Source organism: Gopherus evgoodei, chromosome 4 (assembly GCF_007399415.2).
Source record: "Gopherus evgoodei ecotype Sinaloan lineage chromosome 4, rGopEvg1_v1.p, whole genome shotgun sequence".
NCBI classification, from domain to species: domain Eukaryota; kingdom Metazoa; phylum Chordata; order Testudines; family Testudinidae; genus Gopherus; species Gopherus evgoodei.
Genome location: NC_044325.1, coordinates 47,594,274 through 47,610,350, shown reverse-complemented (window position 1 = coordinate 47,610,350; position 16,077 = coordinate 47,594,274). Strand labels below are relative to the sequence as shown.

The 16,077-nt window shown below is 41.4% G+C and overlaps 1 protein-coding gene across 9 annotated transcripts in view; it reads left to right on the top strand.

Annotated features, from left to right (window-relative positions):
* MIPOL1 (mirror-image polydactyly 1) overlaps positions 1-16,077 on the top strand; it is a 290,064-nt gene that overhangs the window by 223,887 nt on the left and 50,100 nt on the right. The window contains exon 12 of one of the 9 annotated variants that reach the window (XM_030559242.1): positions 2,467-3,266. The exons of 7 other annotated variants lie outside the window; for them this stretch is intronic. In XM_030559242.1, coding sequence (XP_030415102.1) covers positions 2,467-2,590 — 124 coding nt within the window. In that variant the 3' untranslated portion in view covers positions 2,591-3,266. Of the gene's footprint in view, positions 1-995; positions 1,598-2,466; positions 3,267-16,077 lie in introns of those variants that run through there. One more of the 9 variants, XM_030559243.1, reaches the window with a different exon arrangement.

The following is a 16,077-nucleotide window of genomic DNA, read 5'->3' as shown; positions in this document are numbered from 1 at the left end:
TATCAGAGCTTTTAGAATGATCCTGGTTCATGTTTTCAAACTTTCTTCTGCAACCATGAAGGAAACTTACTCATTTTTTAAAAGGAAGTTGAGATTTTCACATAATCATTTGACTCCAGGAACTGGGGATTTAAAAAAAGCAAATACCATGAGACTCATGAAAATAATGAACACTAGGAGCAGTATAAATGTATGGCTCAATGATTTATAACATGAACACCATATATGGTGTATGTGTGTGTATATATTTATACACACACATTTGATGTGGACACAGCAGCAAAATGAAGACAGAAACATGCATGGAATTAAGTGGAAGGTGTCAGCTTTTATTAAACATTACAATGGAGGGAGGGGGGCAGGTGCTACCCATCCATCACCCATACTCTCCTATACCAGAAATTTAATTGAAACCAGTGCAGGGATTACAGGACTCCTTACCACATAACCCATAAATTGGGATAGACTGTCCTCTCCTCTCCAGGACTCATCTCTCTCTGAGTCTTAGCACTCTCTCCCATGCAAGAGGGATAGAGGGTGTATCAGGGTGGGGACCTGAGTCCACGAAGGCCACAAGGTCTCACCCATGGTCCATCACCAAAATCCCAGATTTTTTCTCTCTGGGATCCACTCATTTTATTCCCTTAATGGTTCTGGAAACTGGCCACAGGGGGTGCCAGTGACTAGCTTGGCCATTCCCACACCCAACCACCCCACATGGTATCTATGGTAACACTTGCCCAATATACACCCTTACATTCCATAGCCATATGTGAGCATCTCCATCTGACAAATATCAGGGGGTAGCCGTGTTAGTCTGGATCTGTAAAAGCAGCAAAGAATCCTGTGGCACAGGATTCTTTGCTACATCTGACAAATGTACGCCATCCTCCCTGAGAACCTCTGGCTGACTGTAAACAGATGTCCCTATGCTGTCTCACTGAACTCCAGGTCTCCAGGAATAGCTTGGTGATCCCTATTTACTTTCTTTCTAGCCTTGTCCACATGGGCTCCCAGCCCTTGCCTGTCAGGGAGTGCAAAACTAGTATGAGCTGATCCCACTGCATGTCTCCTCTGGATGTGAATAGCTTCAGCCAGTTGTTGGGACATCACTCGTGAATCTCTGCTGGCCAGTGGGTCGAGTTCCTGGAATCTGTCATCCTGAAATTGAGAGAGCATCAGCAACACCATTATCCATTCCAGGGGCATGCACTGCATGAAAAAGGATATTAAAAAACTGCCGGCAGTGTAACATCAAGGCACTTAAAGAGCAGCAGTGCCCCTGCCAAGAGACTCCCTCAAGCACTGTAGCCAGGAAAGCACCTCTTGGCACTCAGAGCCTTAGGGCAGCAAGCAAGGGCTGCCAAAGCAGAGAGCCGCGCATGAGCAGAACAACCAGGACCCGAGTCAGAGAACTGCAGCCTTGGGAGGGTGGGGGGAGGGAGTGTAGTGGCCGTGTATGTATATATATCTAGTGGTGAGTGAGTACATGTGTATATGCTTACTTATATAGGGCCTGGTTCTTCTCTAATTTTTATTCTCTAACTGATGAAGTAATTTCATCACAGTCATGTTGTAATGATATAAAATTGATGTGGAAGGAGGTCAGGTGTGTATGTGTACAGCGGCAGCTCCAGGCACCAGCGCTCCAGGCGCGTGCCTGGGGCGGCAAGCCGCAGGGGGCACCCTGCTGGTCCCTGCAAGGGTGACAGTCAGGGAGCCTTCGGTGACTTGCCTGCGGGAGGTCCACCGGTCCTGCAGATTCGGTGCAATTCAGCGGCAGGTATGCCGAAGCCGCGGGACCGGCAGATCCCCCGCAGGCATGCCACCGAATCCACGGGACCGGGGATCTCCTGCAGTCAAGCCACCAAAGGCAGCCTGACTGCCATGCTTGGGGTGGCAAAAAAGCTAGAGCCACCCCTGTATGTTTACATTTGCCTACTAAGTGAAGGAGGAGCTGAAGCACTTTTGAAAATCAAAAGTCTGGTTTTACCGGAGGAACAGATTGCTCCTGCGCCTCTAAGATGTCTGGAAGCCACAGGACATAGTCCTAGAAGGAAATCTTCCTATCATTGTGATTTTTTTCCCTCTCCTCCTTCACTGCTTCCCCCCCATCCTCAGCAAATTCACAAAAGATAGGGAGTCCTGAATGGGCTATGCTAGCAGACAGGGACCTAGGAATGGAGAAATTTAGGGTATGTTCAGAAAAAAAACCCAAGACCGCAAATCTGAGCGCCCAGGTCTGCAGACTAGGGCTCATACTCCATCACTAAAAAATAGCTGTGTAAACATTCCAGCTCAGGCTGGAGCTTGGGCTAGGAAATCCAGGGAGTAGGGTGGGCTTCAGAGCCCGAACCAGAACATCTACATGGCTATTTTTTAGATCCAGAGTGCAAGCCTGAGTCTGCAGACATGGTCTCTGAGATTCACTGCCATGGTTTGTTTTGTTTTTGTGTTTTTTTGCAGTGTCGACATACCCTTGCTGGCAGAAACCCCTGTCCTTTCACTGGCAAGGGAGGAGGACAGAAGCAGCCAGTCCATGTGGCATGAAGGAGAGGAGTTACTTCACTTCTCCTGGGTGGCTTTATAACCTAACTGGCACTGACTTTGGGTAGAGTACTGCCCCTTTCCCTAGCAGTGATATTTCCTTATGCACCCTCCCCGACTCTCCAATAGCAATACATCTCCTGCTCCCTCCCACGTCAGCTTTCTATTTAGTTTAGTGGGGACGTATTTCTCTCCCAACTTTCCCAGATCCCAAATGTGTTGGGCCACAAATGCTATCTGCCCTTCCTTCCACCCTTCTAAATATCTCAATGTTTGAGCCCCTGGCAGTGCTTCTTTTTTCTTCCCTGTGCATATCATGTGATCGGGCTGCTGCTGTTTTGAAACTATTATTTGTTTCTCTGCCAGAAGGCACTGTTGCAGGCCATGCTCCCATGCAAAGAACATGGAGAGCAACTCCTAGAAGGAATGAGAGTTTCAGAAAGGAAAGAAAATGAAATTTTTTGAAAGGCCAAAGCTGATAATATATTTCAATTTAAATTTCAGTTTTCTGAAAACTGAGGGTGAGCAAAATTGATTCCATCGTGCTTTAAAAGGAAAGAGAAATGAGAAAAAAATATATATCGGGAATCAAATTCAGTTATACAAGCCAGAAGAAAGTTGGCTCAGAATGAAGTTAGGCAAGTTCTTTGTCGCTCTGTTTATTTTTCTTATATTGTAGTTCAGAAGCAAAATTGCAGTTTCTGATGCATAACCTGCAAATGTGACTCTGAAATAAAAATTTGAATAACAGTTACGAGTTAGTGTTCCCAGCTGAGTTATTCTAATTCTTTCACAACTGTATCCTTTAGGCTCAGGATTAATGCAAATCATAGATACTTGAGTGACATGATGAAGGATGTGTTAGAATAATCAGGTTTGCACTATGTAGAAAGGTTACATTACTGTCCATCCTCTCAGATTGTTCCATTGTTTGAATTTATCAAGTATATTTTTCTTTCCTTGCATAATTTTTAATTGCATGATCTATATCAGTTTTGTACAAGTAGTTTCTTTTAATTTTATTTTTATTTAAAAGTCTATATAATCCAAAATAGCATTTCACATTTTAGTACAGAATTGTTGTCGGGGGCTTTCTATTTAACTTCCACAAGAATATGAATAGAAAACGCCAGATTTCAAATATTGGACCTGGGAGCTGAAGCACTGGCTGATCTTGGGGGGCTTTTCACAGCTGAAACTACAGGATGTAACAAACGCTGTACCCTGGTTGTCACAGTTCAGAACTGCTGAACAGTTGCCAAGTCCATTTTTCTCCCCAGTGGCTTAAACTGGGTGACCAGACAACCCAGGATTTCCCTTGTTGGTCCTGCTTCCCTATTCTATGTTAGTCCCTAATATCTGAGAGTCGAGAAATGAAAATTAAGACAGTCCTTGGCTCTAGTCCCCAATTCTTTGACTGTCTAGGGAATGGAAAGAGAAAATGCTCACCAGCCCTACTTTCTCACTGCTCTGATAGTGTGGGTGGAGGGAGGAGTGAAAAATCTGCTGCTGACTTTTCTGGGCCCAGAGAATGAGAGATCCTGCTGCTGATGAGCTCCACCTCCACACAGATCTATATTATAGAAGGTGCCTGAAGTGGCCCCCATAATTAAGGTTGCAGGACATGTCCTATTTATAAGATCCCGTTTTCAGTTGGTTATAACTTTGCCAAACTCAGACTGTTGGAGCTGAAATTTTCCATGCTGTCTGTCTGCCTCAGACAGACATTTATTAAAGTTTCAGCTAAAACAGTTCAGGCCATTTCTGAGAAGAGGTTAAGGAAACATATGCTATTTTTTTCAAAGTTAAAAAATTCTTACAGTCATTTCACTGAGAAGCGCTAGCACCTCCATGCTTTGGAACAGGGACTTCAATTTTGTGAGGTGGTCACTCTGATGCCAGAAGTATACCATTTGCTGTCCCTGTAAAAATTTGCCCAAGTTATAAGTCTCTGAAAAACTGCAGTTTGTACATACTCAATAAAAGTTTGATAGAGGCTGGCAGTATTATTCAATTAAGTTTTCATCTGCACTGAGTATGCTCCATCCCCAGAGAGTGACTGAGCATCCTGCACCTCAGAGCTGCAAAGGTTGCATTGCTCCTCGTGTCTTCTAGGGCTTTTGTGGCACCAAAACCAAATAGGAAGACTCTCTCTCTCTTGTGCTTTCACTGTTCTCTTACTAGTTTGTAGGCATCAATGAGGAGAGAGAAGTGCAAAGGAATGAGGAGGAGGAATAGTTGCAGGCTGGGAGTAATAGGTAGAAAGGGGACAGGGACAGGAGGATCAGAGGATAGGGACTGAATAGGGCTGGTCAAAATATTTTTGAGGTAACTTTTTTCAGTCTTTTTCCAGGCATGCATCCAAGGAAGTGGATATTCACTCACGAAAGCTCATGCTCCAATTCGTCTGTTAGTCTATAAGGTGCCACAGGACTCTTTACTGCTTTTACAGATCCAGACTAACTCGGCTACCACTCTGATACTTTTTCCAGTCTAAAAATTTAGTTTTGTCAAAACTAAAATGTTTCATAGAAAGATATCAGTTTCTAGGACAATGTCATCAGGAAGGTTTCTCAGGTCTAGGATCACTCTGGTCAAAACAAGAGTAAGTGACATGTTCTCTCTCTAGCCCTATGCTTAGGGCACTGGCCTGGATTGTGGGAAACCTAGGTTCAAATCCCTAGTATGAATCAGAGCCTTTCTTTGTTTCACAAAAACTTTTGTAAGGTCTCATTTGTGCTCTGCATTGGATTGAAAACAAATTTCAGAACCTTGAAATTTTTTGCAAAATGGAATTGTTTTCAAGCAAAACCTAAAGTTGAGGGACACCGGAACAGAAGCTGGGGAGGGAAAATAGGCTCAATGGAGGGAATGAGGCTCATATTTCTCTGTAGTCAGCATATAGCTGTGATCTCGCTGGTCAAATGTGTGTCTCTTAGCCCTCTAACAGCCAGTCCCTGTAGAGGATAACAGCTTGTACTACTACCAGTTTGAGGTTCTGTAGAAAAAAACAGTATGTGATCATATAATTAAAGATCATCTGTGATGAACTGTGGCTATATCAGTACAAGTTACGAATTCTGATTGATACAGGAAAGTTGTATTATGAAAAAACTGCTGTTTTATGAGTGGATTATTATTATGTATGTGGATCCACCATTGCTGAAAGGGCTTGTAGCAGATACACACCTGACAGGAATAGTAGGAGATACTTAAAGTTAGCGACAATATTTAGACCTCATAAAGCTAAAAAGCAGCACTAGGCTTGGAAATCCAGTTTGAAGTTAACCCCTTTCTCCCCCTTTCCCCTCCCACCCCCCCAAAGGGCAGAGTGGGAAGGTAAGAGTAGTGGAAATTTACCAGGACTAGAACAAAAGAGACCAGTTGGCCGGGAGGGATGAGGGGGGTTAAACAAAGAAACACGGAGGAATGAGGGGAACCACGGAGGAATAGCAAAATGGGGCAAGAGGGAGCAATGTCACAGAAACTGGATAAGAGGTCCAGAAAGAAGAGGGCACTAGCATGGGGCACAAGGCACTACTTGCTTTCCTGAGCCAAGGATTCTGGGCACCCAAGAGACTCAGACTCAAGCCCAAAGAATGCCTGGAGTGTTGAAAAAATTAAGGCTGGGATATGTGTTTGGTATGCTCTGTGCTCTCCTTTGCTTTGCATGATTAAGTATAAAGGAGCATAAAAGTGTTAGACTGAGCAAATTGTGTCTGCTGACTGCTTTACACCTACTGTGTGTCCTGAGAGACTTGAACAATAAATTAGAAGCTTTGCACCTTTGGGATGGAGCTCTGGGACAGGGGGGTATTTAAATAACTTAGATATCTCTGGAATCAGTGCTGGTCCTGGGGAGCTAGAGCAGGTGGGCTGAGGAGCCCCATTTCTGAGAAATTGTAGCAGACTGAGTCAGTGCCCAGAAAATGTGCCAGAGAGCCCACGGGAGAAACCAGTGCTGCAGCCTGTTGAGACACCAGAAATGTAACGCATTTGGGAGGATCCAGAGCACAGAGGCTTGCATTTTCTTTACAGCAGTCCTAGTGAGTGGCCAGGATGGAGTGCTCCCTGGGATCTGTAACTCTGTCGTAACATATATACATAAAGGGACTAGATTATTTTGGCATTTCCAAAATTTTGTGTGCTTCACTTTGTAACTTTAACTCTTCTTTATTGTGGTTTTCTTTGATGTAATAAAAGATCTACACATGCCTGCAGAAAGGAGGTATTGGGTAATAAAAAGAGTTCCATTTCTTGGGATATACGAATATGCAGCATTGTTAATAAGTTTGTAGGGTCATGAAGTGTTGTTATGCAATATAAATAGCTTCCTGAGGGCAGCTCTTAACACTCACCACATCTCATGGAGGAGATGGCAAGCTGCTGAGTTCCCTATGTGGTGGTTGTGGTGATGAAAGAGTTTCTGGCTAGGGAGTAAGCAGCTGGGTGAGGATGGTTACAAGGAGATGGTGGAGTTACAGCAACAGAGCATGTGTTTTCAAACAGAAACTGAAGGCAGGGACTGCAAAACCAGAAAACTAGTGTAAAAATAAACAGGTAAAGCAAAATTATAAAACATTGGGGGTTATTGTATTAAGCTTACATATTTCAAAAGTTACATGGTGATCAGAAACTGTAACACTCCATAATCATATCATTCAGTCCTAACAGATGTAGGTTAACATTACTGTTAACTGTACACACTATATAAAGTATATATAAACTCATGTTAGTATACGTTACCTTGCAATGAGACTACTCATGGCAGTAAGTGCAATCCAAGAAATAAATGCAAGGCTGGGCCTTAATGTAGGATTTAGTGTTTTAGTTTGTTTTATTTTCTTAAATGCACCAGCAGTAACTTAACAATAATTTAAGGGTGCTACAATAGAAAAACTTTTTACCAAAAATGTTATTAAAAAATTCTGTTTATAGTGTTGTTGTAGCCATATTGGTTGGTCCCAGAGTATTAGAGAGACAAAGTGGGTGAAGTACTGTATTTTACTGGACCAACTTCTGTTGGTGAAATGACAAGCTTTCAAGCTTACACAGACTTTGGTTTGCCCATGTCCGAAACAGATGCAGGTTCAAGTAAGTTTTTGATTGAGAGAGGAAAATCAAAACATGACAGATTGAAATTTCAAACCACATGGCCGTTTATTAACGGGGATAAGTTACAACGTGAACCGGGGAGAGGCAATTTATCAACTAGAAATACTATCAGAATAAAACCATACACAAGTTGAAACAGTCTATTTACATCCAACAACAAGAAACCAAGCGATTTATAATCAACTGCTCACTAAAATCCAGAGCAGGTACACAAACTGAGTAAACTGTACACACATTAACCGAATATAGTAAAATACACCAACTAACCACAATAGCAATCAATACAACAATTTGACTCTCATATACTGTATACACAACTTTGCACCAAGTAAGGGAAAAAGGGAAGCGGCTAAGCAAACAGAATGTTTACAGAAATTAAAATGCACATACCACACTCCAAGTGCACCTGACCAGCAGTACAGACACCGAGAGCATGACGAATTGGTGGGAAATAATCCAAAAAACCAAAATGAAACGACACGACACGAGCCGGCAAAATCCGGAGGAGACCCTAGCTGAAAGGGTGATCAGGCCTTTCAGCTAATACGCGGATACTCCTGCCATTTTTGGTGCGAGACTTAGTTTTATTCGAAGACTCTTACTCGTGTCAGCGTCTGATTGGTCCCTAGCTCCTTCATCAACCAGGTTCCGAGCTGGTGCCCTTTACGTAAACAGGATCTGCACCCGGCACACTAGAGACTGCACACGGCCCACTTGTAGCACACGGCCCTGCAGTAGCACGCGGCACACAAGTGGCACACGGCCCACTAATAGCACACGGCCCTATACTGACCTTTTGGCCAGACAGAAGGTTCGAGAATAGGCACACAGCACTATAATGTTGCACCCCGCATCATAGGATAGCACACGACACTGCGGTGTTGCACACGGTACCAGTGTGACTTTTTGACCGACAATTGGCCATACAGACGCCATGTTTGAGCATAGGTTTAGGGTTGCAATAGCCCGGTGTCTGGTTTTCGACCAGAACACCTGGTCGAAAAGGGACCCCGGCGGCTCCAGTCGGCATGGCTGACAGGGCCATTAAAAGTCCGTTTGGTGGCTCAGCAGGGCAGGCAGACAGCCTGTATGGTTTTGAGCAGCTCCTGGAAGCAGCTGGCATGTTTGGCTCCTAAGCATGAGGAGATCAGGGAGGCTCCACGCGCTACCCCCAGGCACCAGCTCCATAGCTCCCATTGGCTGGGAATGCGTTCTGGGAGCTGTGGGGGTGGTGTCTTTATACGGGCACAGTGTGCAGAGCCTCCATGGCCATCCCTGTGTCTAGGAGCTGAACATGCTGACCGCTTCTAGGAGCTGCCTGAGATGAGCCCCACTCGGAGCCCACACCCTGACCCCTTGCGCCAGTCCTGAGCCCCCTCTTGCACTCAAACTCCCTCCTGGATCCCTCACCCTACACTCCCTCTCAGACCCCAACCCCTCAGCCTCAGCCCAGAGCCCCCTTCTGCATCATGAACCCCTCATTTCTGACCCCACTCTGGAGCCCACGTGCCCTTCCACATGGCAACCCCATGCCCCCGCTCAGTGAAAATGAGCGAGGGTGGGGAAGAGCAAGCGACAGAGGGAAGGGGGATGGAGTGAGCAGGGGCAAGGAAAGGGCAGGGCCTCAAAGGGGCAAGGGTGTTCTGTTTTATGCAAATAAAAAGTTGGCAACCCAACACAGAGCTCTTCTTCACGTGACCTCTTCCTGAAAAGAGCTCTGTGAAAGCTTGAATGCTTGTCTCTTTCACCAACAAAAGTTGGTCCAATAAAAGATATTACCTCCCCCACCTTGTCTATCAAAATTTTCTGGCCACTTATAACTGAAATTTCCAAATATCCAAAACATTTTCACCAGCTCTAATGAACAGATTTTATTGTATCAAATTAGCTAAGGAGCAGATATTTTTCAGGTGGTACAACTGCGTTACAACTAATGTTCCTCTAGAATCAGATTTTTTTAATATATAATTCTGTCACCAATGTGAAATGAAAAGCTGAGGCAGACATGTTGGTTGTTGGCATACGGGTGATGAATCCTGAGGGCAGTAGCAAGTCAGAGTGCAGGGATTTACATACTGCACAGTCATTGAATACAATGTGCTATTAATAGCCAGGCAGAGAGCTGAGAAGATACCTTGACTCATCAGTGTGGTTGTTTTAAAAAACCACACAGTGATAACTTCAGTGGAACAACTCACTGTATAATAGCAGTAGGGCCTGCAGTAATTATTAATAGAATCAGCCCCTTAATTAATACAGGTTAACTTCCTCATGTGAATTGTTCCAATGCAACTCTTTAACCAGTCCTGTTACTTTTAAGAGTTAAGTACACCTGAAGAGATTTATTAAAATGTTAATCCCAAAGCAGCTGGAGGTACTATTTCCACACTTGAATAGCTTTCTTTTTTGCCTTACATTTTCTCCTGCTATTGTATTTCCTTAACCTAGTTTTGTGATGTAGTTACTCCAAGGGCATTTCTATAAAGTCAGTTCCTGATGCTTCATAGTTTAAGTGGCATGAGCAAACAGTCTCAAAAACGATTAATTTTATGGAGTTTTGCATATTTTTTCTGCAAACTGTACAGTGACATGAAGGTTGATCTTCCTAAAGATTAAAATGGATAGACTTGAAAAACAAGGGAATCAAAATTTTTGTTAATTTCTTCCAGTGACAAAAGTAGAAGTGTAGCGTAAAGAAGACATATTAGATTTTTCTTTTAATATTAGCTCTGAAACACACTGTAACAGGAGAAATAAAAGAAGAAAGATGCTCTGCAGGGTAGTATTTGCTCTCTTGGCAAAATTCAGGCTCTGTGTACTATGGTACGTGTTTAACTTACTTACATTTTATAGCTTCATGGTCCAAAATATGGATTATTACACTGAAATAAGATTACCTCAACCCATCATAGTACTTGGAATCTGTGCACCACGTGATACATTACTGCATGATTTTGTGTCCAGTTACGCAATTCCCTACACATTGATTGTGGGGACTCTGGTGGTATATAGTTGTGTGCAATTTTTCAATAATCATATCCTGACTGTATTTTAATTGGCTGACAATCATTGTGTTAGCCTTCAGAATACAGAGATTTGCATAATTTATGTATGGTTATTTCTCAGTAGTACTGTGAATATGCAAATCTGTCCAACTGGCCAACTCAGCTCTGACTGGCTCCTGTGTTTAGATTTTTCAAGATTTTTTTGTCTGCAACAAAGATGCTTCCTCGGCTTCTCACTCCTTTAAACTGATGTGGAAAAATGTCAACATTTAAAAATCTTAACTTAAAAACTATAGTGGCTTAAAAAAACATAAGGCTGACTCTCTTTCCTCCTTCTTCCCACCCTCCTGCCCTTTCTCTTCTCCCGTACAGATCAGTCTCAATGGCTTTAAAAGCGTTTTAGTGTGGTTGATTGTAGTCATGAAAGAATAATAACAATAAAAAACTAGTTCAAACAATTATATGATAAATAATACTGTTCTTATTTTTCATTCTGATTTTGTGGGAGTTCTTTTCAACACTATAAAAACTTCCTATCTTGACTAGTTTTCCATAAAGTACAGACATGCTGCCTCCAAATATTCTTCTTGTGCTTATGGTTTCAGGGCACAGGAGGGAAGGATAATTTTTTTGCTCTACCAAAGTGAAGAGGAGGTATTTGTTTACATGCATTATGCAGTGGGACACAATGTGATATATCTTGAGTTATTCTCTTCCAGTGAAGGAGCCTAACCCACTGCAATTTGATACAACACAACTCATATAGAACAATGGAAGTGTAAGGAAATGCTGAGTTTTTGTTTGTCTTTCATTATTTAAAAAAATTGTAGATACCACCTATGCAGGATACCATGTGATGTGTCTTGGTTTATTCTCAATCTGTAAAGTCCAATTGATTTCAGTTGGAATTTTGGGCAATGCAAGGAATGTAAGCTTGGGTCCTCACTTTGTTAAAAATACACAATTTTTACCCGATGGGTCACTAAAGCAATTATAGAAACATTGAGCAAGAGAGGGCACTCATAGTTTCCTGAAGGTGTTTCATAAGTTTCCAACTTCTTGATGGAATAATGAGTTGCCTTATGTCATTCATGTGACAAAGACTTAATCAAATGAAAGCTGTAGTCCACTTCCTGGTTACCTTTGCTGCAGACTCAGTTTTAAAGAATTGTTTCAATTCAATGCAAATCTTAATTGTTGTATAATGCAATTTTAATTGCTTACTGAATATTATGTATTCTAGAGATGTTACATTTTATACCTTGTATTCTGCGTACTCGCCTACTTTTAAATCCTCTGAAAAATGTCAGGTCTATAAAATCTGCAAGGCAGGAACCTACCATTTATCTTACAGTCAACACTAAATCAAAAAGGCAGTCTCCATCTGTAATATGCTGTCTTTCATCAGATTGAACTATTTAAGGGAAAATGTCAAATTTTTTGCTTTTTAGTAAATATAACTAGAAGAATGATTTTTTGCCAGTTTTGCTGTTGTAGATTTCTTTCAGGTGGTCATCTAAGAGCTGTCTTGGGTCATTAGTTGACCTGACAAAGGAATTGTTTGCAATTGGATGTTGATGTGGTTTCATGGTTCTATTTCTCCCTTCATACCAACTTTCTGTTATACATCTAAGGGAATTCTCTTCCTTTTTTTCTCTGTGATTTTCTATTATTGTTCTTAATCAGCTTTTCCATTATAGACTTTTCTTTGGTTTCTGAGGGCTTGTCTACATGGCGCATTAGCCTACAGTAGAGGAGTCATACGTTCTAGTGACCACTAGCGTGTTGCACACTGATTGGCCCGTGTGAACCGTGTTGGAGCTTTAGCTTTGGCATGCAGTTAAAGAAAAGAAAATCTTCCACTTCTACTTCCTTGGTTTGTAAACACAATACCTCCTTGCTCATAGTCTCTGACAGTTATAAAATGATATCACTCATCACATGAGTTCTTGATTATTTGTTCCAAGTGGAAAAATCACTGAAATCAAATAAGTGAGACTTTACACCACTTTTTGCCACACCTGTCTGTGAGAAGATAGTTCTTGAGCAGTAAAATAGCACAAAAAATGGATGAAAATTATGGTGATATTTCTGTCAAAACTGAAAAAAAATCTTTTTGTGATAGCCCCAAAATATTTCACAGTCTTGAATTTCACCTACTCCTGCTTTGATGCCACCTAAAAGAGCACACACCACACCAACAGGCTTAAGTAGCATCATCTCTCATTAAAAACTCTCTTAAATGTATCAGCCTCATTTTTGTAGCCTTAAACAGATGACTAAACTCAGTGTACAATTGTATTCTTTTTCTTTCCACAATTCTTGAGCCTACATTCCAGGTGGGTTGTATGTCTGCACTAAAACCAAGAAGGGAATATGCTTACCACCACCCCCACAGCCTACTATCTTTAAGGCTGCATTTTTCATGTGGGGGTTATTTTTTGTGCCTAGGAATTTAAATACTGTTGTGTAATGTCTGGCTTCTTGGTTGTTTCCAGACTTGCAACAGGGGTCAACTTATGTCCACACCTCTCAGTAGTGGCCAATAGTGTTTGCCACACATAACACACAGCAAAATCTGAAATACCAGATTTACTTGAGTTAGGAAATAACTGTGACAATTGTGTAAAATTTGTTGGCAAATGTTGACTTCTTAGTGGCAATCATACAACTACAGCAAACTCTCCCTTTTAATCTGTTCATTATATTTGAATTCCATGTTGTTGGGTTTGGGCCAGTATGCTCAAATAAGATTCAATTAACATTAGACTAACTACAGATACAGTAGTTATTTGGGATTGTCATTTGTTTTTTCTGTTTTTTTTTCTTGGAAAACCAAGAGAAAAAATACTGTGGAGTATTCATTCCTAATATTTTGTTCGTACTGTTTTGCTTTTGTGTTAGTATTTCAGTGGCTTGCATCAGAAAAGCTATTTTTATTTTATTAGCCTATTCTTTTAAGGTAGACTAGTAAGAAAGAAAAGTGTGGTTTAGGGACTGACCAGTGTGAAGTCACAGTAGGATACCTACTGTTATAAGACAGGAGACAACAATAGTATCTCTTAAGCTTATCTATGTGTAATCACTAGTATCATTAAACTAACGATGTGGTAGATAATAAAAGTAATCTTAGCTGATCTCCAGGTTTATAAGCAGGGGTTCACTGACCCCAGTTTTTCAGTGAACAGTGTGTCAGAGTTGTCATGTCCATAGGTTTCCTGTGACTTCAGGAATCAGTCTTGAAGTCGTAGACAATTACAATTTGGAATGCTTTTATTCTGCCCACAGCTTTTTAGACAGATAACTGCTAACACTCCAAAATGATTAATATGTATGCCAAACAAGACTTGATTTGGGTACTCAACCTGTCATTAGTCAATAAAAGTTCATGAGGTAGAAAATCATAACTTTGGAAGCCAATGAAGATGTTTGCTTGCTCTGAACAGTCACATTGAATTCTGTGTTATCAAATCTAAAGAATTTTAAGGCTTTTTTTAAAGATCTGTTTACAAGCAGATCTGACCATAAAACCAAAATTTTCAAACTGGATCATAAAGTTAGGCACCTAACTCTATAAGGACGAAGGCCTGGTCTACATGTAATTTTAGGGTCAAAATTCATACCCTGAGAAATGTAGATAAGCTGACTAAAGCCCCTGTGTAGAGTTCACTAGGTTGACAGAAGAATTTGTCAGTCAACCTACCTACCACCTCTCAAGGGGTTGGATGTATTACAGTGATGGGCAAACCCTTTCAGTCGCTGTAGCAAGTGTCTGCACTACAGTTCTACAGCAGTGTAACTGCAGCTGTGCCACTCTAGCACTTGTTGTGTAGAAATATTCTTAGTAAGTAGCCTGTGGCCTGATTTTCAAAGGTGCTGACTTTAGTAGGAACTGCAAGTGCCCCTCTGAAAAACTGGCTGCTCATTTAGGTACCAAACATTAGGCTCCTAGATTTGAACATTTTGATCTCATCTTACTTTTGTTAAAAAAGCCTCATGATTTAGTTGAATGTAAACTCCCAAAACTCATATTGGTGTTCTTAACCCCTTGATGCTGGCGTGTCATACAAGTAGTCCAGAATTTCTAGCAATCATTATCATCACATTATTTTATAGTGCCCGCAAATGTGCTAGATGTGCAGATCTGCAGTGCACAGAATTTTAACTACATAACTCATTTACATCTTCAGCAGTCACACAGTTATTAACCACAGAGCCCAGTACGCACCCGGAAGTCAACTGAACTTCTGTTATTGACTTCAGCAGAAGCAGAATTGGAGCCATAATGTCTAGATTATGCAAATAATGTTGAACACTGAAACTACCTGATCCTGTGCCATGTCTGAAGGACAGTTTGATTTTATTCACCCTTCTCTTGCCTACCTGAGAGTTATAGAAGGGGGCTTATTTGAATGCAAACCATATGTAACCCTCTCATCTCAAGGTGATTGTAGTAGCAGTAAACATCTTTTTAACGTGATATTAAAGAATCCAAGGTTTCTGTTTTGTCTTCAGTAACAGTGCTAGAGAAATTTGTTCTCACAATTTTAAAACAGCTGAAGTTTGCAGTGCAGTCTTGTTGCAGAAGGCTCAGTATTCCCCAGAATTTTTATAGTGTCTAGATGTGTTTATTCTCTCAATCCCTTCAAAAATTGTTAAGCCAGTTCTGGCCCACTGCTAATGAATATAAAAATAAAAGGAACAGCCTTAAAATAACATTAAAGTTTTGACATACACCAAAAGAAGCAGAAAAAGTCAGAGTGATCCCATTATCTCAATGCGATCCCATTAGCTGGATTGTTCAGTCTGCCTTCTTTCATCTAAGGGATAGTTCTCACATTCCATTTGTCAGTACTTGATGAGGCAGGCTGCTGAAATTCTTCTCCACACCATAGTTACTTTGAGAATTACATACTCTGCTTCTCTTTTCCTTGTTAAGGTTTTTCAGTATCATACCCCAAATTTAGCAGACAACCACTTTTATTTATTGTAGAAGTAGGCAACATATTACTCTTATTTTAGCAAATTTACATTTGTGAGACTCTAGATTCTTTCAGCCAGAATGATTGTTTAAGAGATCTGGCTGATATTTTTCATCTGCTGCATAGTATCTGTGCATTGTGTACACCACGTCTTTTGTATACCATATAAACTATCCTGTCATCTGCTCTGCTGTGGCAGATGACTCCTGAACCAGGTTACTTTCATCCTGGAAAACATATAGCTCTAGGCACATTGGTTGTTTATTCTCTGCTCTTTGGATTCTGTCTGTGAACTGTTTTCTTTTCCGAAGTTTTAGATGGTGCTAAAGACTCAATTTTGTATTTTTCCTGGAGTGAGCTGGGTCACAGAGCACGAGGCTATGATGAAAGCACAGGGCACAAGCAACATGCCTCCTATTAGTGCCAAC